The 27952-nt window shown below is 46.5% G+C and overlaps 1 protein-coding gene across 1 annotated transcript in view; it reads left to right on the top strand.

Moving 5' to 3' along the window:
* Positions 1 to 27952, top strand: part of UBA7 (ubiquitin like modifier activating enzyme 7) — a 1701784-nt gene that overhangs the window by 1580207 nt on the left and 93625 nt on the right. The window contains exon 24 of the mRNA XM_069644160.1: positions 21403 to 21494. Within this exon, the coding sequence (XP_069500261.1) occupies positions 21403 to 21494 (92 nt within the window). The remainder of the gene's footprint in view (positions 1 to 21402; positions 21495 to 27952) is intronic.

The raw sequence follows: 27952 nt of genomic DNA, 5'->3' as shown, positions 1-27952 counted from the left end.
GGCTGACACCCCAGGAAGCAAGAGGACCCCCATTAGCTGATGCGGTAATAGAAGCCTTTATCTGCTGAGCCATAACACCGGAGCGCAGTTCGCTCAGTTATCCTTACTCAGAGGGTATTATAGCTAGAACAAGATATTTAATAAGTGGTCACCAAGAGGCTCCCACAGATTGCATTTCATAGTACTTTGCAGAACCCATCGGACCATACTATACACACTGTACAGCAATGTACTGGTCAATGCACAGAAGGGGGAAGAGTAACAGGAAACAAGCATGGGCTGGACACCATTTCAATACACATAAGCGATACGCTCAAACAAAGTGTACGCACAACACCACCCCACACAGGAGAAGTATTCAGCCGCAGTATATACAAAAACAAGATATTCTATTTACAAAAGAACACAGCAACGTTATTGCGTCTTACTACACATATCACATTTCAAGGGTTTCCATGAACATATTGCATTTCATGATCATAACAACAACCTAATTGGATCTCACTACACAGACTGCATTTCCTGAACTTCATGGTCGAACCGCATCCTCACTTCTCTTGTGACCAACCCCAACTCAATAAACACCCCGCTTGGTGGGGCATGCACTAATGAAACCAACCCCACTCCCGGACCAATACCCTTACTAACAGTATGAAGCGCCATTTATCAGCCTCCGCTGTTTGTCGGTCATCTATGAAAGGCAACTTCTAAGACAATTCAGAAGCATTTCGTATACTCTCTGCTATGAGGCAAAAAGAAGAAAAATGAACAAGGCCCATCCAATGGATTCAGTTTAAAAGAGTGCTTTGGCATAGTAGCATTTTCTGGGCACAGACTCGTTCAGTTGTCTAATTGCATTTAGCTAAACAAACAAGCCTGGGACCCAGGGACTCAACCATCCTTCTCGGTTTCCCTCATCAACCCCCAGCCTCAGCTAGGAGGGGATATTTGTACGGTATATTCACTAGGGTCCCCACTGTGGACACACCCTCCTTACCAAATGTCTCTTCTGCTGCTCCCTGCGCCATCCCCTAGACCCACAGTCGTCTTCTGTCGTGAGCATAACCAAAACACAGCAACTTTTAAGGCTTATTGTCAACAACAGCTCAGAGTCGAAGGGAAACTATCTGGAAGATAATGCCCAAACGTTTCATGTCTGGACTGTTTTATTTACTTGATTGGTTTTTTATAAAGCCCTTAATATCTGAGTTGGGTTTCTAAGCGCTGATCCGGGATTTGAACCTCTGTTGCTCTGCATGGTCTTGCCTCCAAGGCCAGAATGTTGCCCCTGTGCTATCCTCCATTGTTATCAATCCGTACCTTAAGACAAGGGTGAAAGCTTTGTTTACGCCATATGAACTTTTGCTGCAGAATCCAATCAGGGCCTGTTTTGTAATGGCTCACTTCCTAAGCCATCCTTTATATCAATATGGGATTGTCTTGCTGCGCACTAAATTAACGACATAGTTGATATATACATGCATGTATGTATGTGTTGAAGGCTACATAGCGCCCCACAACACTACCTCAGTGAGCTATGTGTAAGAACTGGCTGAATAAATGAATGATTTCTAGCTCAGAAACAAAGCTGATCAGAAAACATTCTCTTTCTCATTCTAGAGAGGTGCTCTATACCTCTGCATTTCCTATACGATTCTATGCTACTGCAACGCTTGCTAGTTTAAGGCGTTTCAAGTGCCTAAATGGCATCAGGCAATACTGCATTTCATACGTAAGCATCTCCTCTCTACACTCGCAACATGATGCATCATGGCTTCACAGAATCTGCATAACACCAGGTGTGATGCGATTAGACTTTCAGGCCGCATGATTTTGTCTGGTTCTAAGCAGCCCTCAAAAAGCCAAGATTCTACTCTGCGGATCTACTATAAGTCTTCAATCTGTGGCTTTCCTGCCCTTCTTGACCTCTGAAAGGTGGTTTTGGCAACATCCCACGAAAGAGGCACGCAGAAACCTACGCAGGTTCTTTTGCTGAGGGGCAAGGGAAGATAGAGTTTCGCTGAGGCACGCAAACATTTGAGCTGAGGTTTGGCTGAAGCATGAGGAAATCTAGGCATGAGTGGAGCTCACAACACAATCATTACCATCCTTGCAATGATCTTTCTGCTGGGAAAGCAGATTGGAACTCTAGAAGTAATGTGTTATATAGGCGTGGCTCGTTGCCTAAACTGAAACCCTGCACCTGTTTCTCCTCCCTGACGCCACCCCCCCCTCCCAATCGCCTCCCGCCAAAGCAAGTTGTGTAACTGGTTGTAACAGCGCCTTGATGCCCTTGAGTTTAGCGCGCTTTATAAATGAATAAATAAAATAAATAAATAAATAGTGTCTTCCTGCATGCATGAGTGGGTGTCACCAAGAGAATCCTGTGAGAGTGTCCAGAATGTTTGTGTGTGAAAGAGGTCTACATCCAGGCCGTTGGAGATGTGAGCAGGGCGGTTGGAGCCAGTGGTCTCCTGTCCCATTTTATCCTTCAAAGTACCTTTCCAGTTCCTAACCTGCTCTGTCATGTGACTGAATAAAAGGAACTGAAGAAGAACTCACCTGCTGCCTCCAGAAGTCTTCATTGTAACACTGGTGAGGAGTTTGTCTTTTGATCTGGACCCAGGGGGAGAAGAAGCTGAAATAGGAACAGAAGAATAGAAGTTACCTGCTGGAGGTAGGATTTGACATGAGCCACTGCCCCCAAGATTGACATCCCACCATCCAGGCCTGAAAACTGGCGCGGAGGCGTCCTAGGCCTCCTTGCCTAGTGAGATGTCGGGCTGGGCCCTGCACGATGAGGGTGCCTGGGCAAAAGATAAGCGGCAGAAAAAAATCCCTGGCAAGGTGAGAGCTGCCAAGAGGCACCCATGGCGCCCGCTAGGTTTGGAGGTTAGCAGCAATTGAAGCGCTGCATGTTTAAGCCCTGGTCGGTGTTTGAAGATGACTGAAACTGTCCCACAGTGGTAAGGTTCCTGTGAGCACTGGGCTGAACAGAGACTGTTGGGGATAAACACTGCTTTGTGTTAAACTGTTAATGGGGAATAAGACCGTCTTTTGGGTTCTGTATTGTATTGTATTTTATTTGGTTATTTATATAGCGCCCTTTCCCCATTTGTATGGCCTCAATGAGCTTTGTGGTTTCTAACGCCCACGGTGACCGTCAATGTGGTGGAGGAAGTGTTTCAATGTTCCTTCCTCTGTTACAAAATCTGCACTGCAGTTCATTTGCTCCAATTTCTTGTCTTATTTTTTTTATTTCTTTTGTTGGAAAAAGGTTCAATCTGAATTTCAAGAAATGAGCTCTTAGCCGCATGCAGGGACATTTTTCCACGTATTTTGGTATACAGTTTAGTCCTTTGGCTTCCATCGATCTATTTACCATAGAGTTTTAGATTAAGAGATGCTTGTGTGCATTTTTTTTTGCCAGATTAGGATTTAGGTGGCTGGCTAGGCTCCAGTAAGCAGCCCATGAGTCAGGCACGTGGGTGGGCGCTGTTGGTGGTATGCGATAGACTGCCATTGTTGAAGATTCGATGTTTGACCAGTTATACCGAATTTCCTTTTTGTTGGTAGTCGCTGTATGCTAGTTAGTGGCAGAGGTGTTCAGGTACATCAGATGGTTCAGTGTGGACGTCTACGTGCGCTGCTAGACCAGATGGGCATAGCCATAGCTGCATTCTACGGTGCATGGATGTTTGGCCACGCCTGCGGCCTGTGTCCTCAGATGTGCTTAAAAGGTATTCATACCGTATGCTTCAATGTAGTTCAGCTGCAGCGTCCTTGGTCTAGTGTGGTCTCATTATTTGTGGTCTCTCTGGTGCAAATGTTTGGGCGGCGAGGGCGTGTGAGGTTTATTGCAGTGTGCCACAGCAAATGCTGATGGCTTCCCTGGTGTATTTGACTGGTAGGGGTGTTGCACTTGGGGCAATGGTTTGTCAGGTGAATTGATGCTAATGCTGTTGTTCGTGTTGTAGTTGGAGGAGGTGCAAGGTTAATTGTGGAGTTCCTCAGTGAATGCTACTGGCTTTCATGCAGTATTCATCGGGTGGGAGTGATGTTGTGCATGGGGCAACATGGGGCAACAGTTTGTCTAGGTGAGCCGCTGCGAATGCCGCTGGCATCAATTCTGTGGTTGGTGTATAGGGATGTTGGGTTCATCAGTGTAGTTTAGACAGGGGGAGGAGTTCACGGGGGAGTTGGCAATAGCAGGTATTTACTGCCTTTATGAATTTCAGGTGATTTTCAGTGTTGTGAATGTGTAGGGGTAGGGCGTTCCAGACAATTGGCATTTGGCTGGAGAACGAGGATCACCCAGCCTGGAGGTGTTGTGGGCTGGGACCACTAGGCAATATGCTGTGCGAGATCTGAGGTTCCTTGAGGGCTGGTATGGGCGGATTTTGTCTTGAAGGAATTCCGGGCCGGTGTTGTGGATGGTGCGGTGGGTTATGCACATGGCCTTAAAAGTAATGCGTCAACCAATCAGGAGCCAATCGAGGACTTTTAGTGTGGGGCTGATGTGTTCTCTCGGGGGCAGGTTAATGAGTAGACGTGCTGCCGCGTTTTGGATTCTTTGAAGTTTCCTTAGTTGAAACTCTGGAGCGCATAGGTAAAAGCAATTTGCGTAGTCTAGGCAGGACAGGATAATGGAGTTAGTAGCGGAAAATCGGTGAGGATAGATGAGGTAAGGGAATTTAGGCCTGAGAATCCCTAGATGGTAGAAGCAGGTTTTGGATACGGCGGTGGGGTGTTGGGTGAGGGATAGGTCTGTGTCCAATGTGCATCCAAGGTTTACTACTTTCGAAATTGCTGGTGCTTGTTCTAGGGATTGAGGCCACAGAATTGGTTGGGGAAGGAAGGCTGTTTTGCCGCAAACTAGGATTTCAGTTTTCCAGTGGTCAGTATCCGAGAGGCATGACGACGGGGCTGGACTGTCGGTCTAGTGGAGAGGAACGCGTCAGATGTGTCTGAGGAGAGGTGCACCTCCACTGGAGTGCAGCACTAGGTCGGGTGCTTACCCGGGCTATTGCGCTTGGTCAGGTCAGTCGGGGGTTGGAGGGGATTGACATGGAAGCCTAGGATTCACAGAGTGGTTTATAGAGTGTAATGCCTTTGGAGTTATGGGGCAGAAGATAGTGTATCTTGAGGTCTAATCCCCACAGAATGGTAGGCAGTAATTATACCGCGCCTGGATTCGAGATTTCTAGAGAGCTGGAAAAGGCCTAGACTTCACAGCGTGGCAGATGTGAGAGTTATGCTGTTCGACTGGAGATTCCTAAAAAGCGGGAGGGGCCTATGTTTCTCAGAATGGCAAATCTAAACACACCTGGATTTGAGACTCCTGGATAGTGGGAGAGAGGCCTATGTTTCACAGAATGGCAGATCTAAAATACATTTGTATTTGGAAGATTCCCAGGGGACAGCCCAGCATCAAACACTTGCTAGCGGAGTAGGTAGAAGCTTAATAGACTATACATTAGTCAGAGTCTTGGGCACTCAAGAGCTTTGCAGTACATGCCAGGGTGGAGTGTGACGTATGAATTTCAATTCAAGGGCACACCTGGCAAGCCAGCCATTAAATGGTCCAAGCTTGATACAGTGAAACTACCACCAGAAATGTATGAAGGTATCTTCCCAACCCTAGACGTTCGGGTGCAGGAGGAGCAATGTCCAAGTGAGGACATTGTATTGGCATGCAATGGGTTACCAGACATTTCATCGAAAAAAATGGGTCGACTGTACAAATGGTCGAACCAATTTCGTCGAAAACCAAATGGTCGAATTTTTTTATTTTTACCCTTTTTTGGGGGGGGGGGAACCCCCCAACCCCCTTTTTTTCTAAAAAAAAACCCCTTTTTTCCCTAAACTACAACCTTAAAAATAAATATATAAATTTTAAAAAAATCGACCATTTGGTTTTCGACGAAATTACGTCGACCAAATGTCCTGTCGACCAATTGTTGTCGATGAAATGTCCGGTCACCCATGCAATGTTAAAGGTTTTAATACCACACATTGTCGCCATGTGCTGCTGGGCAAGGCTATGTGTGGTTTGTTTTGCTGTTGTTTGGGGAAGTGTGGATGCTCTTCACAACTAGTGTCAATCTTGTAGCGAAAGTCTCCTTTAAGGAAATCCCTGGTATGACAAGGACTGTAGATTAGCTAAAAGCAAATTGGTTCAAAGCACAAAGGAGGTCACCTTATCCTGCATCGCCCCACTCCAGGAAGCAAGGAGGAAATGTAATGAAGAACAAAAAGGAGGCTAATGACAATTGCTTGCAGCCATTGCAGACAAGAGATCCTGCTAGGTTTTGGAAATGGATGGGGGCAGTTAGTCCATCAGACAATACATCAGTTGTTTAGCTGAATTCCAGAGCAAGCTTGGTGTGAGCATTACTAAAATGTATATATCGAGGATAGAACCTCACCGAAAACCAGTGGCATTGGTCCCAGCAAGGATGCATAGCCCATTAGATTAAGAGCAAGAACCCCTGACCCTGAGTAGTGAGGACATAAGAGTGGCTCTTATGAGCCAGAAAACATGCAATGTCCCGGGACCAGGCAAAATCCCAGTGACTTCTACTTCAGAACCTAGAATCTGGGTCCTGTATTTAACGAGACTGTTTAACACAGTTCTGGATTCTAATCTCACTTCACCCTCTGGGACCAGAGCCAATATCATGCCTATACATTAGGAAGGGCAGGGACCAACCAGGTAACTACAAGTGTAAGGCAAAGCTAAAGCTGGAAATCAATGGGGAGGCCATCGAGCAGGTGAAGACCTTTGATTATCTTGGGCTGCAGGTTAAGGATGACTCTTGATGGACCACCCAAGCAGCTGAAGCTGGTCGGACCCTATCGAGATACAGTGGTGTGATCGCCAGGTTTAGCCAGGAACATGGGAATGGAGTGCATAGTGTCCATCAAAGCCTACAAGTTGCAGTCTAGACAGGCTGCTCTGTATGGGCCAGAGTTATGGGGTCATGTTAATAGTAGTTCATTGCCAATCGAGATTCATTTTGTAAAACATATATTAGGGATATCAACCAGTGTCCCAAATCTGCCCATTAACCTGGACTTACAGAGGATAGTCTGTGTGGTTGCAAACCTTTGCTGTACTGGGAAAGATTGTGGACTACACCCAAGCTCTATAAATATAGGGAGGCATTGAAGGATTTAATGGCCTAGCTAGGTGAGACTTCCCTTCCCTGGCTTCTACATGCAAGCAGAGGTCTAGACGCCATTGGATTAAGCGCACTATGGGCCCAGCCAGAACTGATGTGTACATCTCTAATTCTGTGATTAAGAGAGCCCTTCCAGCAAAAGCAGAATTAGATATTGCGAGTTTGGTCAATCGGACCCACGGGCTAAAAGTATTGGGATTGTAAACAGACGGGGGCTGCAGCTGTGAAAGCCCCCTGCACCTTGCTCACTTATTGCCAACATACCTTAGCACTATGCTTTCCACAGTCCGTGTGCTCTCTGACTCTATGAATACGGTGCTAACCGGTTATAGCATCACCCCCAGCACCTTGCTTTATGTGTAATCACTGCCAAATTGTACCACATACTCCAAATGCGCAAAACTCTTTCTTTATAGTCGTTTTACGGCCTACGCTTACGACCACATTGTGACAACTTTGGCCTCTGCTGCATACACCCATCCGAATTTTGCCTGCAGCCCTATGCCATATTGATTTGTGTGATGCCCTATGCCATGTTGATTTGTGTGATGCCCTATGCTATGTTGATTTAGCAGCCCTGTGCCATTCTGATTTGTGTCCACTTCGAATCCTGCCTGCAGCCCCTGTGGCACGCTGTAGTTTGCCCATTTCGAATTTAGCTTGTAGCCCTGTGCCATGCTGATTTGTGACTACATTGCATTTAGCCTGCAGCCCTGTGCCATGCTGATTTGTGACTACATTGCATTTAGCGTGCAGCCCTGTGTCACGCTGCCTTGTGTCCACTTCGAATCTTGCCTGTAGCCCCCGTGCCATGCTGCTCTGTGACTACATTGCATTTAGCCTGCAGCCCTGTGCCATGCTGATTTGTGACTACATTGCATTTAGCGTGCAGCCCTGTGTCACGCTGCCTTGTGTCCACTTCGAATCTTGCCTGCAGCCCCCGTGCCATGCTGCTCTGTGACTACATTGCATTTAGCCTGCAGCCCTGTGCCATGCTGATTTGTGACTACATTGCATTTAGCTTGCAGCCCTGTGTCACGCTGCCTTGTGTCCACTTCGAATCTTGCCTGCAGCCCCCGTGCCATGCTGTCTTGTGACTACATTGCATTTAGCCTGCAGCCCCCGTGCCATGCTGCTCTGTGACTACATTGCATTTAGCCTGCAGCCCTGTGCCATGCTGATTTGTGACTACATTGCATTTAGCGTGCAGCCCTGTGTCACGCTGCCTTGTGTCCACTTCGAATCTTGCCTGCAGCCCCCGTGCCATGCTGCTCTGTGACTACATTGCATTTAGCCTGCAGCCCTGTGCCATGCTGATTTGTGACTACATTGCATTTAGCGTGCAGCCCTGTGTCACGCTGCCTTGTGTCCACTTCGAATCTTGCCTGCAGCCCCCGTGCCATGCTGCTCTGTGACTACATTGCATTTAGCCTGCAGCCCTGTGCCATGCTGATTTGTGACTACATTGCATTTAGCGTGCAGCCCTGTGTCACGCTGCCTTGTGTCCACTTCGAATCTTGCCTGCAGCCCCCGTGCCATGCTGCTCTGTGACTACATTGCATTTAGCCTGCAGCCCTGTGCCATGCTGATTTGTGACTACATTGCATTTAGCGTGCAGCCCTGTGTCACGCTGCCTTGTGTCCACTTCGAATCTTGCCTGCAGCCCCCGTGCCATGCTGCTCTGTGACTACATTGCATTTAGCCTGCAGCCCCCGTGCCATGCTGCTCTGTGACTACATTGCATTTAGCCTGCAGCCCTGTGCCATGCTGATTTGTGACTACATTGCATTTAGCGTGCAGCCCTGTGTCACGCTGCCTTGTGTCCACTTCGAATCTTGCCTGCAGCCCCCGTGTCATGCTGCTCTGTGACTACATTGCATTTAGCCTGCAGCCCTGTGCCATGCTGATTTGTGACTACATTGCATTTAGCGTGCAGCCCTGTGTCACGCTGCCTTGTGTCCACTTCGAATCTTGCCTGCAGCCCCCGTGCCATGCTGATCTGTGACTACATTGCATTTAGCCTGCAGCCCTGTGCCATGCTGATTTGTGACTACATTGCATTTAGCTTGCAGCCCTGTGTCACGCTGTATTTTGTCCACTTCGAATTTTGCTTGTGTGTCATGTTGAATTTTGACTGCTTCGCATTAGCCTGCAGCCCCTGTGCTTGTTGTATTATGACTACTCTGCATTTAGCCTGCAGCCACTGCGCCTTGTTGAATGTTGACTACTTTGCATTTAGCCTACAGACTTGTGCCTATGGTGAACTGTGACTATTCGAATCTAGTTCCGCTGCCCTGTGCCCATATTGAACTGTGACTACTTTGCATCTAGCCTGCAGCCCCTGCGCCCATGCTATACTGTGACTACCTGAACTTAGTTCTGCAGCCCTTGCTGAACTGTGCCCATCTTGCACGTAGTACGGCAGCCCATTGTGCCTACTATGATTCTAGCCTGTACAGCCCCTGTGCTTACGATTAACTCACCGCTGCAGCTCATTCTACTGAATTGTGCCCATTCCTAAACTAATCCATGTAGCCCCTGGTGCATACGACTGTGAGCATGCTTATTTCAGCCTGTAGCCTGCTAACATACATATGTCTTCAGTTCACCACCCACCAGATATCCAGCATTAGCCCTCCCACAACCTTTAACAGTACTAAATAACTCTAGCATTACTTCCCTAGCTACCCCCCACACTATGGAACACCAGCCTCCGTGCCCCCTACAGTGCTTCAAAGCAATCCATGCAGTCTACTCTTTAGAAACTCCAGACTCTGAGCAAGACCCACAAGACTTCACAAGCCGCTGACCAGAACCCTTCCTCCCATCAACAAAAGTTCCAGCAACCAGAAGGTAACTACCACTCACTTCAATAACATGAGGCCTCTTACCACCCCCACCAAAACTAAACCTACTTCTCCTACTGCCCCCCCTCAAAGGAGGACTAATAAATGCCAGATCCCTGACTGCTCACACCACAGATATCTGTGACCTGATTTCGCTCGACAACCTGGACTTTTTTGCTGTCACAGAGTCTTGGCTACATGACGCAGCAGGACCCTTTGTCTCCCTAGCCATCCCGAAAGGCTACACCATACTGAGACAAGACAGAACTAATATGCGCGGCGGCAGCATTGCTATCATTGCCAAGACTAGCCTAGGCATGAGATCCACGCCCACCACAGTATCTGAAACGCTTCTAGCTAGCTCCCAGACAATTACTATCCATCTTATCTACAGACCTCCTGGACCTATAGGGCCGTTCGAGGAGGATATCCACAACCTACTTTCAAACAACCTCAAAACCTCTTCACAACTTTCTGTCCCAGGGGCCTTTAACCTGGGCTTCAATGACCCCCTTGATAAAAACGCCACAACCATTGCCAATACCCTTTCTGACCTGGGAATAACACAAAAAACTCTCGAACCCACTCACATCAAAGGGAGACCCTCGACTGGCTAGCAGACTACACCTGCACCGCCAACATCAAATCCATTGTCCCACAACTCTGGACAGATCATTTCTTCCTGTCCTTTGAACTCTCTACCTCTAGACCACTCTTGCCAGCACCCACCTTGGCCCTGCCATGCCCTACAAGAAACAATAAGAACATCACCAAGGATAAAGTAATTCCGTCGGTCCTTCCCACTCTTAACCGACTAGCAGATCATCTGGACCCTGAAACACTTGTCAACAAGTACAATAAAATCATGTTATCCACCCTGGACAACATCGCCCCCCTAAAACTTAGACCAAGTAAACCCAAATCCCACCTAAACAAATGGTTTACCCCCGAACTAAAGGATTTTCGACTACTCAAGAGAAGCTGTGAAACAGCATGGAGACTCACCCCCTCAGAAGACCACAAAAATAAACTCACGGAAATGTCCTCCCAATACAAAAAGTAAATCCATCTAGCCAAGCAAAACTCCTTCAACAAATGAATAGCTAATGCTAATTCGAGTATGAGGGAACTGTTCTCCATCCTCAAGGAACTAGAGTCACCCATCCCCACTCCGGACACATGTTCCAAAGATAAAGCCTGGTGCTCCAAAATTCAACCACCAGTATCTAACAAAATAACCATGCTCCAACAGAAAATCTCCAAGAAAAAAGCTTCTCTCACTCAACCCCCCAGACCATAAACCTAAACCTAGACCCCACTCCTAAGGAACGGGACCTAGCTGTACGATTCATGTTCACCAAAACCTCTATTCTTGAGGTACAGAAAGTTATCCTCTCTCTTAAACCCTCAAACTGGCAGGGCGACCCTTGCCCTGCTCAGCTGGCCAGGGATCTCTCACCATTTATCTCGAAGCTTGTCAGCGCCTCATTCACATCGGCATTGTGCTGTCCGCACCTAAAACAATCTTGGGTACTACCCCTGCTCAAAAAGCAAACCCTAGACCCACTTATACCCACAAACTACCGCCCCATCATGACAGTACCTTTTCTGCTTAAAATCTTGGACAAGATCGCTTATAACCAAATCCCACATTTTTTGGAACAACATAAACTCTTAGGAAAATGCCAATCAGGTTTCCAACCCCAACACGATACAGAGACTGCCCTCATTGACGTGAAAGCACAAATAGATGAATTACGTGATAAAGGAAAAATGGCTCTCCTCCTACTGCTGGATCTATTGGCTGCTTTCAAACTCGTGGACCATGGGGTCCTCTGCGGCCACCTAGACTCAGCTGCACACTTTTCTAAAGAAGCCATAACGTGGATCAGGTCCTTCCTCAGCGACAGGACTATGAGGGTGTTCTGACCTGCGGCAGCTACCAACCCGATTCCCATCCTGTGCAGAGTTCCTCAGGGCTCCTGCGTCTCCCCCACACTATACAACATATTCACCAAGCCCCTCTTTGATGACCTGGACCTTCTTGGTATCACCTACACTAACTATGCAGATGATTACCAGATTCTCCTCCCATTTTCTGTGGATTATGGCAAGGATTTGGCATTGGTGAATAGGGTGTATATCATCATCCAGGCATAGATGGCAACCCATGGTCTATGCCTGAATGATGACAAAACAGAGCTCATCATCCTAGGAACCCACGCTAACCTCAAAAAACTGAGCCAAGACTACAGATCATTCGAGATTGTCGGTAATAACATCAGGGTTTCCAAGGAGGTGAAGACACTTGGCTTTTACCTGGACTCCACCCTCTCCTTTGACAAACAGGTGAAATCTATGGCATCTGCCACAGCCTACACCTGTAAGCTCATTAGAGCTGGCAAACACTTCCTCTCGGACAGCAACTGCATCATTCTAGCCAGAGCCTTGATCTTATCCAGGCTCGACTACTGCAACGCCCTCTACATTGGTACTAATAAATCCATCATCCAAAGAATTCAAATCCTACAAAATAACGCCCTGCAAGCAGCTCTTGGTGTGTACAAAAGATCGCACATATCCAGGATAAGACGCCATTACAACTGGCTGTCCACCCAAAACAAAATCCACTTAAAAGTGGTATCCCTGGTCCCACAAACCTTTGAGCAACAACGCTCCAAGCTACCTCAAAGATAAATTCCAAAAAAGAAACTCCACCCGTCCAGCAAGAACCCCAAATGCCAACATCCTCATCATACCAAGATTCAGGCTAGATAACATTGGGGGAGGTAGCTTCCAGGTACGAGCAGCCTAATTATGGAACTCACTGCCCCACCCTTTACGGGAGGAACAGCCATTCCTTAAATTTAGATCCAACTACATCAACCTGTTGAAATCTGAGCATATCTAGCCTTCCAGCTCCTATTCAGTCTAATCCCTGGACCTCCTAGAGCTGATATGTCATAGACACCTACCTGCTACCCTTGTGTATATCTCAATTCTTTTCCCGCCGGACAGGGAATTGCAATGTCCTTCCAGTGCATGCTCTTGCTGTCCGCCTGTAATTTGTATACATCTTGTATTTACTCTGCGGCTTGCCCACATATAATCTGTAATTGTCTGTTTATACTGTAATTCTCTGTTTATACTTGGCTCTGTATGTATCTTGTAACTGTACCTAAACCTCGCATATCCTGTACTGCTGCGCCCAGCTACCCTCGGGTTCGGTGTGCATTATAAGTGAATAAAACAAACAAACATCAAACTGCGATTTGGTATTTTACCAGTGAGACATTGCAGAAATGGTGGCGGGGAAGAATGTCCATTTTGCGGAATATAAGAAACCTTAATCCACTTTATGCCAATTTGTCCATGTTGCCTGGATATTTGGAAAACTTAACACCATTTTTTCTGGCGAGGTCAATTTGCGCTACAGATCAGGCAATGTTACTGTGACGCGATTCGACAGATTCTTTAGCAGTGCAGTGGGTGCAATTACCTGACCAGAGCATGGAGGCATAGAATGGCAAAGTTGGGCTGGAAAAACTCAAAAGGCCCACTTTGCATTCTTTGTTCGTTCTTTCGAACTGTATATTGGACTGTGAACATGGAGGAAATTACATGTTATTGTTGCTTCATTGCACGTGTCCCTCTTGGACTGGCAGTAGCTTGGACTGGAAACGGCTTCACCATAGGATATTCTGCAGCATTCGTCACCCCCACTCATGTTCCCAAATCTAGAGTTCAATTTGCAAGACCAGCCAATCGCTTTGGACCTAGGAAAAGCGACAAAGATGAACTCCATGCACTCTAGAATGCAGCTACGGCAAATCCGTCTAGCTGCATGCTTGCTCGTCCGCACTGAAACCCCTGACGTGCCGCAACACCTCTGCCACAAGCATGCAGTGACAACCCACGAAAATGTCGGTTCAGCTGGCAAAAAGTCAAGTCTCCTGCACCAGTACCCTACCTCAAGCACCATCAGCACCCACCAATGTGCCTGACCTTTTGGGATGCCTACTGGAGCCTGGGCAGCCCTCCCAAATTCAATCCTGGCAGAATGCAGGCATGCATCTTAAACCAAACCCCTACAACTTCCCATACCTGACCTTTGGTACCAGAGGGCGTGCAACCCCCAAGCGCCTGGAGGACATAAAAATGGGGAAACAGTGCTATATAAATGACTACAATACGATCAATTTACATTTCTTTTAAACTCGTGATATATTGAATTGGTTTTGTTAGTGTTTAAATGATCATTTGAGAATATTGTGGGAATGGATATTGTATTCTTAGTTGTATGGCTGTTTTTATGGCAATGGGATTGTACTAATATTTGTTGTGTATTATATTGTATATATATGTATTTGTATGTGCTTTTATGGCGGATTGGCCAAAATAAAGCTGAAATGAAATGATAAAGCTTGCCGCTTACACTGCAAGCAGAAGTGATGGCTACTAGAAAAATTGCCTTAATAACCAGCGTAGGCAGGAATGCAGGGGTTCAAATGGTTGCCCCCAGCGACAGGGAAGGACTGGTGACGTCACCTCTCACGCAGAGGGTGATGGCAAAGCATGGAGGGTTCCAGCATTCTTCGGTTGGCAGACTGAAAGTTGTGACGGCTTCACGATGATGCATTCGAAAGGAGGGCCTGGCGGACGGTGTTCTGTGTCTCTTCCGCCGACGTCCTCACGTCAGAAGGAGGAATGAACGGATAACTAAGTATACTCCCGTCACTTTCTCAGATGAAGCTGCATTCCAGTCATTGCGATGTGCCCTGTGAATGACATGTTCATGCTAACGCTGACACACAGCTCTACTGACATCTCAGATGTGCCCTGTGAATGCATGTTCATGCTAACGCTGACACACAGCTCCACTGACATCTCAGATGTGTCCTGTGAATGGCATGTTAATGCTAACGCTGCCACACAGCTCCACTGACATCTCAGATGTGTCCTGTGAATGACATGTTCATGCTAACGCTGCCACAGCTCCAGTGTCATCTCAGATGTGCCCTGTGAATGACATGTTCATGCTAACGCTGCCACAGCTCCAGTGTCATCTCAGATGTGCCCTGTGAATGACATGTTCATGCTAACGCTGCCACACAGCTCCACTGACATCTCAGATGTGTCCTGTGAATGACATGTTCATGCTAACGCTGCCACAGCTCCAGTGTCATCTCAGATGTGCCCTGTGAATGACATGTTCATGCTAACGCTGCCACAGCTCCAGTGTCATCTCAGATGTGCCCTGTTCATGCTAACGCTGCCACAGCTCCAGAGCTGCCACAGCTCCAGTGTCATCTCAGAGGTTCCTCAGGGACTTCATTTGGGGGTCGCCAGGGGTCACAATTGCGGCCCCTTGGTCTCCCTTGCTACCCCTAAAACACTTTTGAAATGTTAGCTCCTTGGCTGCGACCAGAGCCATGTGTCTCTTTGTTTCTGGAGTAGCTGTATTTCTTGTTCAGTCCTCTTTAAAAAAAACAGGGGGTGCCACAAGTTTAACACTTTGAGCACTGACCCTAAATAAGAAAGAATAGGAATAACAAATACTTGTCTTTCTGGAATTCTATACAATAATTGCTAGACTCATTAAAGGTTTATTTCAGGCCCACTTCAGGGGGTGAGTCACTGATTTAGTTTGTTCTTAAACACTTCAACTCAGCCTTTCATCATTCCGAGGTTGATAAATGAGTACCAACGCAATTGGGTGTATTGTATGTATATTTATTCTATATAAAGTGCTTAAGCGTAAGTGCTATATGTTAACACATCGCTATCATTTGGCCTTGGACGTCTGCTTCCATTCACAATAATTTGGTAATATGGGCCTCTACACGCTGATATCAACGATATATATGGCGATCTATTCTTGTACGAAACGTATATCACATTATAGTGATATTGTAACCATATTTCTGGTAGTGTACTTACGAAAAATGCTATGTGATGCGACTTCCTATTTTGTCAGGGGGTGAACGGTGGTGTTCCATCGCTTCCTGTGATGTCACTTTGGGGTGGGACTCAAACACATCACTTCCTGTGATGTCATCAGAGGTCAAGGGTTGTGTGATGTCACTTTCGCTATGACTGGCAGCGTTGTAGCCAGCATCTTGAGAACGTGTGATAGTTCTTCCTGCTGGACGGCAGGCTGGAAGCCAGGAGATTTGCAAAATGCTGTTGATAGATTAGTGAAGTCGATTGTATTATTATTTAATAACATAACGTTGTTAGCTGAGGTGCTTGTGTGTATTTTTTTAAATTAATACAATGTGAGATTACAAGCAGGGTTAACTATGAGACTATTAGAAATGAACAGTCCTACTCAACCTTAAAAAAAATGTTAAAAACCTGGTTGTTTAAAAAATATGTCTAAATCTGTCTGTAACCCCACTTGCCAACTGTCAGTACCAACGCCCTGATACCCCCTGGCCTGGGCGTTGAAAAAATAAAATAAATAAATGAAACTGATGTTTAAATCATTTCAGTGCAATTGAACCTAGGAATGTATGTACATGTTTCTTTAATATAATGTGCGGATGTTAAAAGTGATGCCGAGTGATAAGTTTTAAATTCTCATCTTAGAATACCTTTTGTGTGGGTTTGCAGGACAAAGACGTTTAGGGCTATCATAGATGTTACAGATGATGGTTAGTGTTGATGCATTGTATGTTTGACATAGCTTTGTAAATGGCTGTGTCAGTGTAAAGACTGGAGGGGGGTATGTACTTCCGCTCTCTATATGGTAGAGGAGAGGCACAGAGGACCCCAGCCAAGATTCTCTATGCGGTAGCTATGGTCGAGCAATCAAGGCCTAGCTTCTCAGGAGGTTATGCAGGCTGGTTCTTAAGTGCAGTGTAGTCCCCAAGCCACCACAAAGGAATGTTCACACACTGTATTACTGAAAACACAGTATTTATATAATTAATATTCAAAGGTATGTACACTATCACAATAACTCACTTTGTACTCAGAAATCAACAATGGCAAATATCTACAGTTCTAATAAAGTGGTACCACCAATATTATCAGATCTCATTAAAGTGCATCAACTATACTGTTAAAATGTCACACAGATCAACAAAAAGGAAACCAGCAATAGAGAGAGGAAGGAAAGCAAGATGGTTGACACAATTGGCAGAATACTGGCCCCTACCCCTAGACACAGTTCTGTGAGGAGATCCCCCCACCTGGGCAACCTGTAAAATAAAGATATAGCACAAGCCCAGTCCATATATTGATCAATAGTCTTATTTCCTCCTGTAATGATTTTACCCCCCCCCCCAATGTACCTGGTGGAGCAGAGTTCTTCGAAGAAGCGTCGATGGATCCTTCTTGGGTGACCCCCTTTCAAGCAGGAGTCACGGATCGTCGAGAGGCGTCGAAGAAGGTGAACTTGGCGTCGACGGCGTCGATGAGAAGTTCGAGGGTGCCGAGACCACGGCGTCGTTCCAGGCGGTGCTCGTCGGCGACGTCCTGAGAGGATGAGGTGTGCGGGACACCTCAGCATTTGATAGTTCTGGACCGCAAAGAGTTTCAGAAGAACTGTGGCGCAGCAAGGGTGTTGAGTCGTCGAAGTCTTTGTGGCCTTCAGGTGGCGGGAAACCCACCGGCGGATTCTCCCCGGCGCATCAGCGGCCTTAACTCTCTCCTTCAGTATAAATCGGTCGTCGATGCGGACAAGGGAGTCCTTCGATTCAAATGTTCTTAGGCAAAGGAGGGGGCGGCTCCGGTCATTGGCGGCACAGCGTCAAGTGGTCCCCTCTTCTGGGGCAACACGGCTTCGACGGGCCTCCAGCGGTTACACAAACCTGCGAACCCTGGTCGACGGCAACGGACTTCAACAGCGGCGAAGTCCGGGTGTTTCACTTCGTTCTCCACAGCGGTCCCCGTCTCCGGTCGGCAGCCTTTCGAGGGTCTGACTTCCAGAGAGCTTCGGCGAAGGTTAGCGGTGCTCGATGGTCCCTTGGAGCACGGGAAGAGGGCGGCTTACCAGGTCCTCTCTCAGATCAGTCTTCGACGAGTTTGGCAGCTTTCAGATCGGGTCAAAGCAAATGCAACAGCAAGTCTTCTTCTTCCAGCTGGGCGTGGAGGATCAGCAGTTCCAGTTACTCTTCAAGTGTAGACACAGGTTCTGAACAATTTCCAGTGGTGAGAGGTCCCCAGATATACTATTATGCCTCTCATCCACACTGCTGGGTCACACTCAGCAGCCAATCATACAGCAGGGCATTCATGCAGTCAGCCAATCAGGCACACAGTGCATTCAGGCCATCCTCCTCCCTCTCAGACACTCACAACAAGGAATGTGGATTGGGACAAGTACCCAGCCATTCAACACTACACACTGCATTCAGGCCAGTTTCAGGCAGGGCTGTCTCAGTCTTTGTCTTTCGTACCAGAAACCAGACTGCCACAACAAGAAGTGCATATTGGTCACACAGTCCATTCACCCAGGTCCCACCCACAGGGTGTACCCACAACATACAGTCACTGGGAGGGCTCCAGCCAGGCTGGACTGGACTTCACAACAACACCATATATGGAACTTCCACCCAACAGCTAGTCAGGGGGAAGGGACAGAGTCAGAGCTTCCCAGGACTTTGGCAAAACAAGGTAACAGGCAATAGAAAGCAAGAGGCCACAGGGGCCATCTTGTTTTCCATCAGGAATCAACTGATTCCAATGGCAGGGCCTGGGTATCCCAAAATGGAGATACTCAGAGCACCTGTCAAATTCAGCATGGAGCTGCCACCAGCCCATACCCTGCTCTGTGGGCCACCCAAAGGTGCCCAAAAACATACACTAGGGGCACAGGGTTGTACCCCCACCCATGGGTGCCATAAGGGTATCCCATGGGTCTGTACACCAAACCAAGAAACAGGAAGAACTGCACTGCCAGGAGTCCCACATGGACTCCTGGGCAGAAAACAACACAGAACACAAATGAAAAAGGACTACAGGACAAGGACAGGGAGGCCCTGTCCCTCCAATGCATTTACAGCATCACAGTCAGCATTAACATTTTGAGGCATTGTAGTATCAGAGCTGCCCGTGCAGCAAGGACATTTAGTATAACACCTGTTATGCATATGCATAGATTGTGATTGTAGTATGCATTGTGGTGAATGCAAAGCGAACTGGAGGTTGGATGTCTAGGTGGACCATGTATAGGTGCATTAGGTTTAACTTATTTTGAGGCATTACCGGATTACTACTGCACCATGCAGCGAGGACTCACAGTTGTTGTCACACTTTAGTGGCAACGTGGTCAAAGGCATGTGCAGTTTGAAAAGAACATTAGTTGTGTGATGTTTTATTACTTGTTTACTGCTCTGTGATTTTTCGTCTTATGATAATTGCAGCATGCATTTCTTGTTGTCTGCTTGAGAGTGGATGCTGAGAGTGTGTGATTTACTGCTCCTATCCAATTTGGTAGTGTATGGTGCCTGCAAGTATGTGATATTGAGTTGATTACACTTCTCGGGAGTGGTTATTCACATCACTATTTGTTTGCTGGTGAACTGGCAACACTACTGTTTGGTGTTAAGATATTGACCAGTGCGTAGATTGGAGTTTTGGAGATAGAAACCTATCTGTTTGGTTCATGGTGGTCGTGGTAACACTCCCTATTGAGTGTTGAGAAATCTTACCCTGTGTAGATTGGACATGTGACAGCATTTTGGGTTTTAGAGCAGGATTTAGGTCTTTTTCCTTAATGCTGTGTGGTATGATCACCTCGCAGAGTAAAAATGAGTGTTCTGGTGCATTAGCGTGCACTTTGGGCTTGAGGTATTCCTAAGTGTGGGCAGGGGGATGTGGTAATGAGAGTTTTTCTGTTTGGAAGCCCTCTCCAGGGAAGAAAAATGTTTTTCCTTTTCAACCGTTAATCAGTTACTTTGCTTTTGTTTGAAAGTCCCGGTATTGTGGGAAACCCAGATGGCGTGCTCGCTACTAGCTCCTGTTGGGGATGAGTAGGTCCTTCGTCTGTGGAGAGCACACATTGAAAGATGTTTGCGGAGTTAAGACCCGTAGAGTTCGGTTGTGGTGACGGCATTTATGTACGGTTTCCCTGGGCATTGTGTGTGGAATGTGGCCCTGTCATGACTTCCTGCATGTTTTTCACCTCTGCTGGTGGCTGGGTCTTTAAGCTTTTGAGTTTGGCTCTTAGTGGTGCAGTGCGGCCCGTGGTCAGAGTTAGTTTACTCTGACATTTGCGGTTCATGCTCGAGTATGGCAGGCTCGAGACATGGATTGGCAGATCCAGGTAGAAGGAGTTCAGTTGCTTATCGATGGCTTATAGTTTGATGTGGTTTGCTAGCCCGCGGTCGGGCTGGCAGTGCTTATATGCGGCAGGCCTAAGATTCAAGGGTTGGCAGCCTTGGATAAAAGGTGTCTTGTTCTCTTTTGCTGGTTGAGAATGTTGGTCAGGTCATTCGGGTGTGCTGCTGGTTAGGGAGATGGTTTTAATATTATGCAAATGCCTTGCCTGTGCAGCTTGCAGATGGTGTGAGCGCGGTTTATCTGTCTCCTCTGTTGTGAATATTGAAGGAAGAGAGGTGTGTTGTATAGTGCCTTCCTGCATGCATGAGTGAGTGATGTCACAGAGAGAATCCTGTGAGAGTGTCCAGTGTCCTCTGTGTGCGAAAGAGGTTCTACACCTAAGTAGTTGGAGATGTGAGCAGGGTGGTGGGAGCCAATGGCCTCCTGTCCTGTCCTGTTCCTAACCTGCTGTGTCATGTAACTGAATAAAGGAAACTTAAGAATAACCTGCCTGCTACCTCCAGGACTCTTCATTGTAACAGAAACCTCAGTGAATTCCTGGCAATCTACTGGGGGGTTCTTAGAGTCGGTAGCAGTGTGTCTCATTTCTCCTGTGGAGTCTCTATATCTGCCCTTATCCTTCCTTAGGGTTCCATGAGAATGAGCCCTTGCCTGCCGGAAGCAATATTGAGAGAAACAGATGGCGAAAGGCATACATTAAACCTGTTTTTACTATAGAACTAATCTTCGTTGCTGATGCTAAGCAGCCAGAAGAGGTCCTAGTGATCTCTGGGGCCACCAGGCATCCCAGATTCCTGAATCCAGGTCTTGCGATAGATGAAACAATGATGAATTTGACTGGAGGCTAGAGCCTGTGTCAGAAACATTGCCACCAGCAAGTGTTTCTATCATAAGGGACATCAAACCCAGCAACCCTCTCCATCTGCACTTCTGCTTTTCCCTTATCACAGCAGATTACAGGGATGTCCATACAGTCTTCAACAGTGTTTTGTCTATATCTCTGTAAGGAGAGTTTTCCTAACACCGTTTGGTGGCCACCTATTGCGAGTAACTCGCTTGAACCTGTCCTTTCTGTCTTACAGGAGGTGCACCAGCTGGATGTGATCATGCTGCTCTATGGCCCAAGCTGCCTTTATGATTATGGAAGCAACCACCAAGGGAGGCTGGACCAGAGGTACGTATGGTGTATATCCACAAGTTTAGATGACTGCGTTCCCGAAAGAGAAAAGCTAGGCGAGTGGCAAAGGAAGAACGTGCAAAACTGAGATAAGCCTTGAAAGCCACCCCCTACCCATCTGAGAATATTTAGATAACAAGGCCCTAACAGGGGAGTTGCTTCAGAGCGCTTAACCTGGCTGCTATCTAGACGTACATTGCAATTATATTAATCCATCAATGCTTTCATTATGTAATTCGAATAAATATAGTTGATGGACAAATGGATCGCCAGGCCTCTCATTAGTAAAATATGGGTGAACATGAGTTTGGAACAGTAAAGTATGAACATATTTCCAAGAGATTTAGCGGAGACATTCTGTCAAACAATTCCAAATGGTGGTGCCCTGGACAGCAAAAGGTTTTTCCTCTGCTGACCTATCTTTGAATCTGGGGGTAATGGCCAGGGTAAGAGAAGACAAATGTAGCATTCGAGGATGCTTGCGAAAGTCAATCATAGGAGATAGATATTGTTAAAGTCTATCAGATACATCTTCTCAATTTTTCGTTGGTTAAGCAAAAGAGATTTATTAGTTTATTTGCAAGTCAAATGGACAGCATCCTAGCTCTTTCTCTAGTGACTGATCCACCCTGCACTCCAGATCTGTCATCTTTATACCGTACTGGCCCCATGACCAAAGAATATACCAGAACCCTTATACTAAGCCTTCCGGCACACTATTCCTGCCTTGTGCCCATAATAAGGAAACCGATTATTTCTGATGCGTAGTCCGTCGACAGTGTTGTTGTAGAACAATACCATGTGATGATATCCTTCCGGTAATTATGGCCAACCAGGTATACTTACGGTCCTGTTCTCCTCATTAACTGAACTGTGCATATGCACCAAAACCACTCACTATGAGGTTACTGTCCGTCTAGGGGCGGTAGGGCAAAACCATTGAAGTGAGGCCAATGGATCATGGCAAGACAATGAACCCCTCATAGGAAATGGAAATCATCAGAGGGCTGAGGCCCTACAACTCTCTCCCGAGGTGGAACTTTGGTCCTTTCTCTCCTCTATCACTCTCTCTACTTGTGGTGACCCCCAGGGATCTAACTTTTCCCCCTGGTTCTTCAATATCTACATGGCCCCCTTGGCCCACTGGATCTCTACATTCACCTCCAACTTTCAGTGTTATGCCGATGACAGACAGCTCTCTTTCAGGCTACCGTCAGCCTCCTCCGCCTTCTCGCTCATTCCTGACTGTCTGTCCGCAATTCAGTCTTGGTGTGCAGCTAATGATCTCTGCTTAAATGCCAGTAAGACAGAGATCGTCCTCATTGGGACCCCTGCTCCCATTTTCCCACTTTCACACTGGCCGGCCTCCCTAGGCCCTGCGCCTTCACCTACCAATGAGGCAAAAAAAAACAGGGTCATCTTCGACTCCACTCTCTCCTTCTTTGCTCACATCTCGGACATCTCCAAAACGTCACACTACCAACTGCACCTCCTCAGAGGTATTCTACCTTTTCTAATTTCCCCCAGAGGCTCACCAGCTCGAGAGCCCTGTTCCTCTCTAGGCTGGACTGCTGTAACAGCCTCTTTCTTAATGTTCCTTCTTCTACTCTCTGTCCTCTACAACTCATCCAGAACAGAACCGCAAGACTTATCCTTGTGCTCAAGCCCAGGGACCACGTCTCTCTAGTGCTGAAATCCCTCCACTGGCTCCCGCTGGCTGCATGGATTAAGTATAAGACCCTCTGCATAATCCACAAGGCCTTGTGGGGCCGGGGCCCACATGATCTACAACGCTCTCTTCCTAAATACTCTCCCTCCAGAGTACTCCACTCGTCCTCCTCCAGCTCTCTTCAGGTGAGCTGTTTTTCCAAACAGAGATTTGGTGATAGATCCTTATTCTCCGCAGGTGCCTCCCTCTGAAACGGACCTCCCTGCCTCCCTCCGTCTTGAGCCAGAACACCTTAAGTTCCGGAAGCTCTGCAAGACCTTCCTCTTCTCTTACTCCTTCTCTTTCCCCTGCTATCCTCTGCTTTTTTTTCCCTCCTCGCCATCCTCCTTTTCCGACCCTAACCTTCTCCTTTTTTTGCTGACTTGCTGTCTGGTTCACCTCCAGAGTCTTACAGGTCCCAGGCTCCCCCACCAGTCTTTTGCACTTGCCTCCGGGCCGCTGCACTATGTTTCAACTTTACTGCACTTTCAGCTTACGCTCCCTGAGCTGGCAAACTCTCTGCACTTAACCCAGAGCCGGACTGGACTGGAAGCGCTTGTTCCCCCACCCGCCCCCCCCACCTCTGTTGTACGCATGCATGACCTGAATGTACTTATGACTTGTAAGTTCGTTTGTCCTGTCCCTGCCCACCAAACACCCATTTCTTTGCCCCCCCCCTCCCAGGCTTCGGGACACTTCTTTCCTCTTCTGCTCGGCATGCATGTCTCAGTGATATTGTGAGCCGCGCTCGCTCCTTGATATTCTCCCTGTGGGTTGCCGGCAGCTCCGCTCACCTCTGGCGGACACTGCCGGTAGCTTGCAGCGATAGGGTCTCTTCTGTGTCCCACATCTCCTGCTGTGGGCACCCGACTAGGGAGGCTACAACCACTATAACCTTCACACGGTCCGCTCGGGCCTCTGCGTCGCTGTCTCTCCTGTGTCTTGGCCGGGTGTCCTGACCTCCAGGCAGAACCCTCCTCGGCAGCCTCCTTCTCGACAGGCTTTCTCTCCTCACAGGCTCAACACGCTCGGCCCGACTTCTCTCCTGCTGATCTCCTCTTAATGATTGTCGGTCCAACCTTTTATGCACCTGCAACCATTTAACAGGTTGCAGGTTTTGAGTCCTCAAGTCCATTTGCCTGACCATAATTTGTGGCGTTCTCTGGACATGCCGGACCCTCACAACAGTCTTCAGGTCTCTTCCTCATCTCAGTACCAGAGTGATGAAATGACATGGTAGTATGTACCACTCCTAGTCGCCTCTTCCTCATCTCAGTACTATGGTGGTATGAATGATGGGAAGGGAAGTGATTGGCAACAGCCTATAAAGGTAGGGGAAGGGGAAGGTTGGTTATCAAAAGGAACAGGTGGGTCCCATGTCTTACTCCCAGGCATCTTCTTCTTCACCCTCTTCCTAGTGTCCCTATATTGATGGCATTTTCTAGGGTTATCCTGGAAGGAGGAGAAGGGAAAAGAGTAACAATATCCCATAAAGGCAGCTGGGACTGAGGGTTCATCATGAAATGGAAATGGGGGATACTGCGTCTCACCCAAGGACAGCCCCTTCCATTCCCCAAGTCTCTTCTACCCAGGTGATCCTCCCTTGCATATCCACCCCCAGGGTTGGGATCCAAGAGCGATGGCGCTTCCCTGTCCACCCGAGTAGAGGATTTTGGGGAGAAGGAAGTAGGGGCGCCCTCAGGTTCCTCACAGTACTAACTAATTCGGGTATGAGCTCTTTCACAGTACTGAGGAACAGTGTTATAAATACATTTGAAAACTAGAATGAATAATTTAAATTTAATTTGACTGAAAGCCAATGTAGATTATAAAGACCTGGTGATATGTGGTCCCTCAAATGGATCCAAGTGGGATCCAAATGGATCCAAGTCCCACACATGGATCCAAGTGACTATGCTTGCTACACAATTTTGTACTTTGACGAGGCTGTAAAAGATATTTTGGGGCTCCAAAATACATAGAATTTGCTTATTTCAGTTTAGAGCCAATCATTGTTCTAGTAATGCTAATCACTGTATTCACCTGAGCAATCATGGAAAGTGATTAGTCAAATACTACCCCCAAACCTTTGATTTATGATGCCAAGGGTAGGGGATTGGTGTCCACTGTGAATAAACAGGAAAAGGCTGACTTACTTGTTTCTTTTTTTGAAGATCCCTTCAAAGGAGGAGGAGAGGCTTCATACGTTGAATCCCAAGAGGGCTCTCAGTGTTTATATCACCAGGACAGCCCAGTTCCGTCAGGGCAATCAGCTCTTTTTTTATTTTTCTCAGGCCCTGTTAGGTCATACTGTGTCTGAACAAATCTTATCTCGTTGGATGCTTGTTTTGGATCTGAATTTCACGTGATGGTGGGCAAGGAGGAGCCAGCAGAGGGTAGCAGCTTCCCCTACATTGTAGAGAGGGCTTCCAATGAAGAAGATCGACCAGGATGCAACTTGGTCCTCGTTCTGCACTTTAGATTTGTTGGCGGACAGAGACGCCAGATTGGTAGGACAGTTTTGCAAAATGTCCTTCTTTAGCGTGCTTTCAGCTCTGCTTTGGGAGTCTATCCAGATGAGTAATTTCTGGGAGAATGCAATCCATTGAAGGAAAAATGTCTTACCGGTAATGTTTTTTGTATGGATTCTCATCTTCTCCTCCCACAGATTTCTCCTCGCCCTCCCATTCTGCCACTCTCTGAAAGTGAAGGAAATAATAATAAAGCAGGGGTATTCATCTTGGCGGAAACAGGATAGTATACGTTTGTGTCCAAGGAGAGAAAAATGAAAGTGGGAGGCTTTTCTCGGTCTCAAAAAAAGATATTTAATTCATTTTTTATTGCATTTTTCTGCAGTTCTACTGCTTTAAATACTCTCAAGTGATTCCATTGGCTGCTGAGGATAGGGGAAAAGAGAGCTGAGGTAAAGGGTTTAGTGCGTGCTATTGATGCACAGTCAACATTGCATCTGAAATCAAGAAGAATGAGTGCTGGAGAAGAGGGATGTCGAGCTATACTACGCCCCTTAGCAAACTTTTCCCAGAATAGCTGGCACTGGGGAATATCTATCCATATGAGGAATCTGTGGGAAGAAAAACCGTAGAAAGAACATTACCTGTAAGTAGTTTTGTCTTCCTGTCCAGTAATAAAGTAGGAGTGAAGATTGTAATATGTTTCATTAAATCCATTCTAGGGAGTGCCCTTTTACTTATGCTGTACTGGTTTTAAGGAGTTGAAAGCAAGTTGAATCAATATGATCTAACAAAGCATTCAGGTGTATTGCCCATAAATTAAAATCCCCTAGTATCAGGCAGATGGCGGAAGAAGCAGAAAGGGGCAATGGGGACTTGTTCATTTGAGAGGCAAACCCACATTTATTCGAGTTAGCGGTGGAGGTAGAACAGGGCAATAGAATAAGTGATATTAGGGGTTAGAGAGAATTTTAGAGACAGACATCCACAAGCAGGTAGGTTAATCAGAGGAGACCATTGAAAAGCAAGAACACATTTCTATGTCTTCTTTTTAAACATAAAACCTATGTAACCTGGAACAATGACATTGAGGTTATGCTCCATTCTTTGACAAACCCAAAAAAATCAAATCACCTGTGAGATGGAAGATGTGATCGCTGTACGTGTTAAGTCTGAATAATTACTACATATATTAACTGGGTGACCCGGTCTCCCTCTGATGTTTCAGAATCACAAATATGATAAATAAATGGCTTTAGAAGCGGCTCATCATTCACAAGCCATTGTTGATAGTTACAAGCACAGCTGTTTGTGCTTTACTTCCTCTCTGGATTTAAGTAGATTTCTTGTGTAGCACTGAAGGCGCAATGAGACTAATTCAAAGCACTTTAGGGAACAGGAGAAACAGAGAAGCAGGTGGAATAGTAGGGCATGTATGAGGGGGTAAAAGGAGGAGTGAGGTTTAAAGACTAACAGAGCTTCAGATTTAAATACTGTTGTCCCTGCAGATTTCATTAGCTCGGAACAGTCACCAATATAGACAGGCTTCAATAATGTGGTATCATTTTAGACTATGACAGAATGTGCTTAGAACATGGCCAGTTGACGGGTGTACATATCTGCTCTGGTTTATTATAGGAATTAGGGCCTTGTCATGACTAATTTTGGAATAGAACATTAATCTCGATGAGTTGAGGAAACTCTTACTTTATTTTATTGATTTGTTTAGTATAACGTAGCCTGCTGGGCTTTTTACACATTAACAAGATTGAAAAACACGACAGTGAATAAATACATGCAGTAAAAAAGCTATATATTTACATTAAGTAAAATACAAGAGTTAATTAATTAATGGATAATAACAAAATTAAAAGTCGACTATATCTAAGATCTGTTTAATCGAGTACCACAATTTAGTCACATGATAAATGAATCCAACATCATTCCCATGAAAAACGTTCTCCCACTATCATAAAATGACGTTGTGATTTTCTAAGTCCCTTCCACATGAGAGCAAAGCCTTTGTTCTCGTGATAGTCAAGTTCTCGTAAAATATTAATAGTTGTTTAGTTGTTTCTATTGTCTCTACTCCACACAATCTACAGAATCGCTGATTTCTACAGATTCCTCTTCGCCCACCCAATAACTCCAAAGATTTAACACAATTTAACATAATTCGCAGATAAAGATGTACAGTAGAATTGTGAGGATACTAAAAGAAATATATAGGAGGATTAGGATGAGCTTTATAATGAGCTTAATAATCACATTAGATT

Source organism: Ambystoma mexicanum, chromosome 2p, assembly GCF_040938575.1.
Source record: "Ambystoma mexicanum isolate Mex_15411 chromosome 2p, UKY_AmexF1_1, whole genome shotgun sequence".
NCBI lineage: Eukaryota > Metazoa > Chordata > Amphibia > Caudata > Ambystomatidae > Ambystoma > Ambystoma mexicanum.
This window is presented reverse-complemented; position numbering and strand designations above follow the sequence as displayed.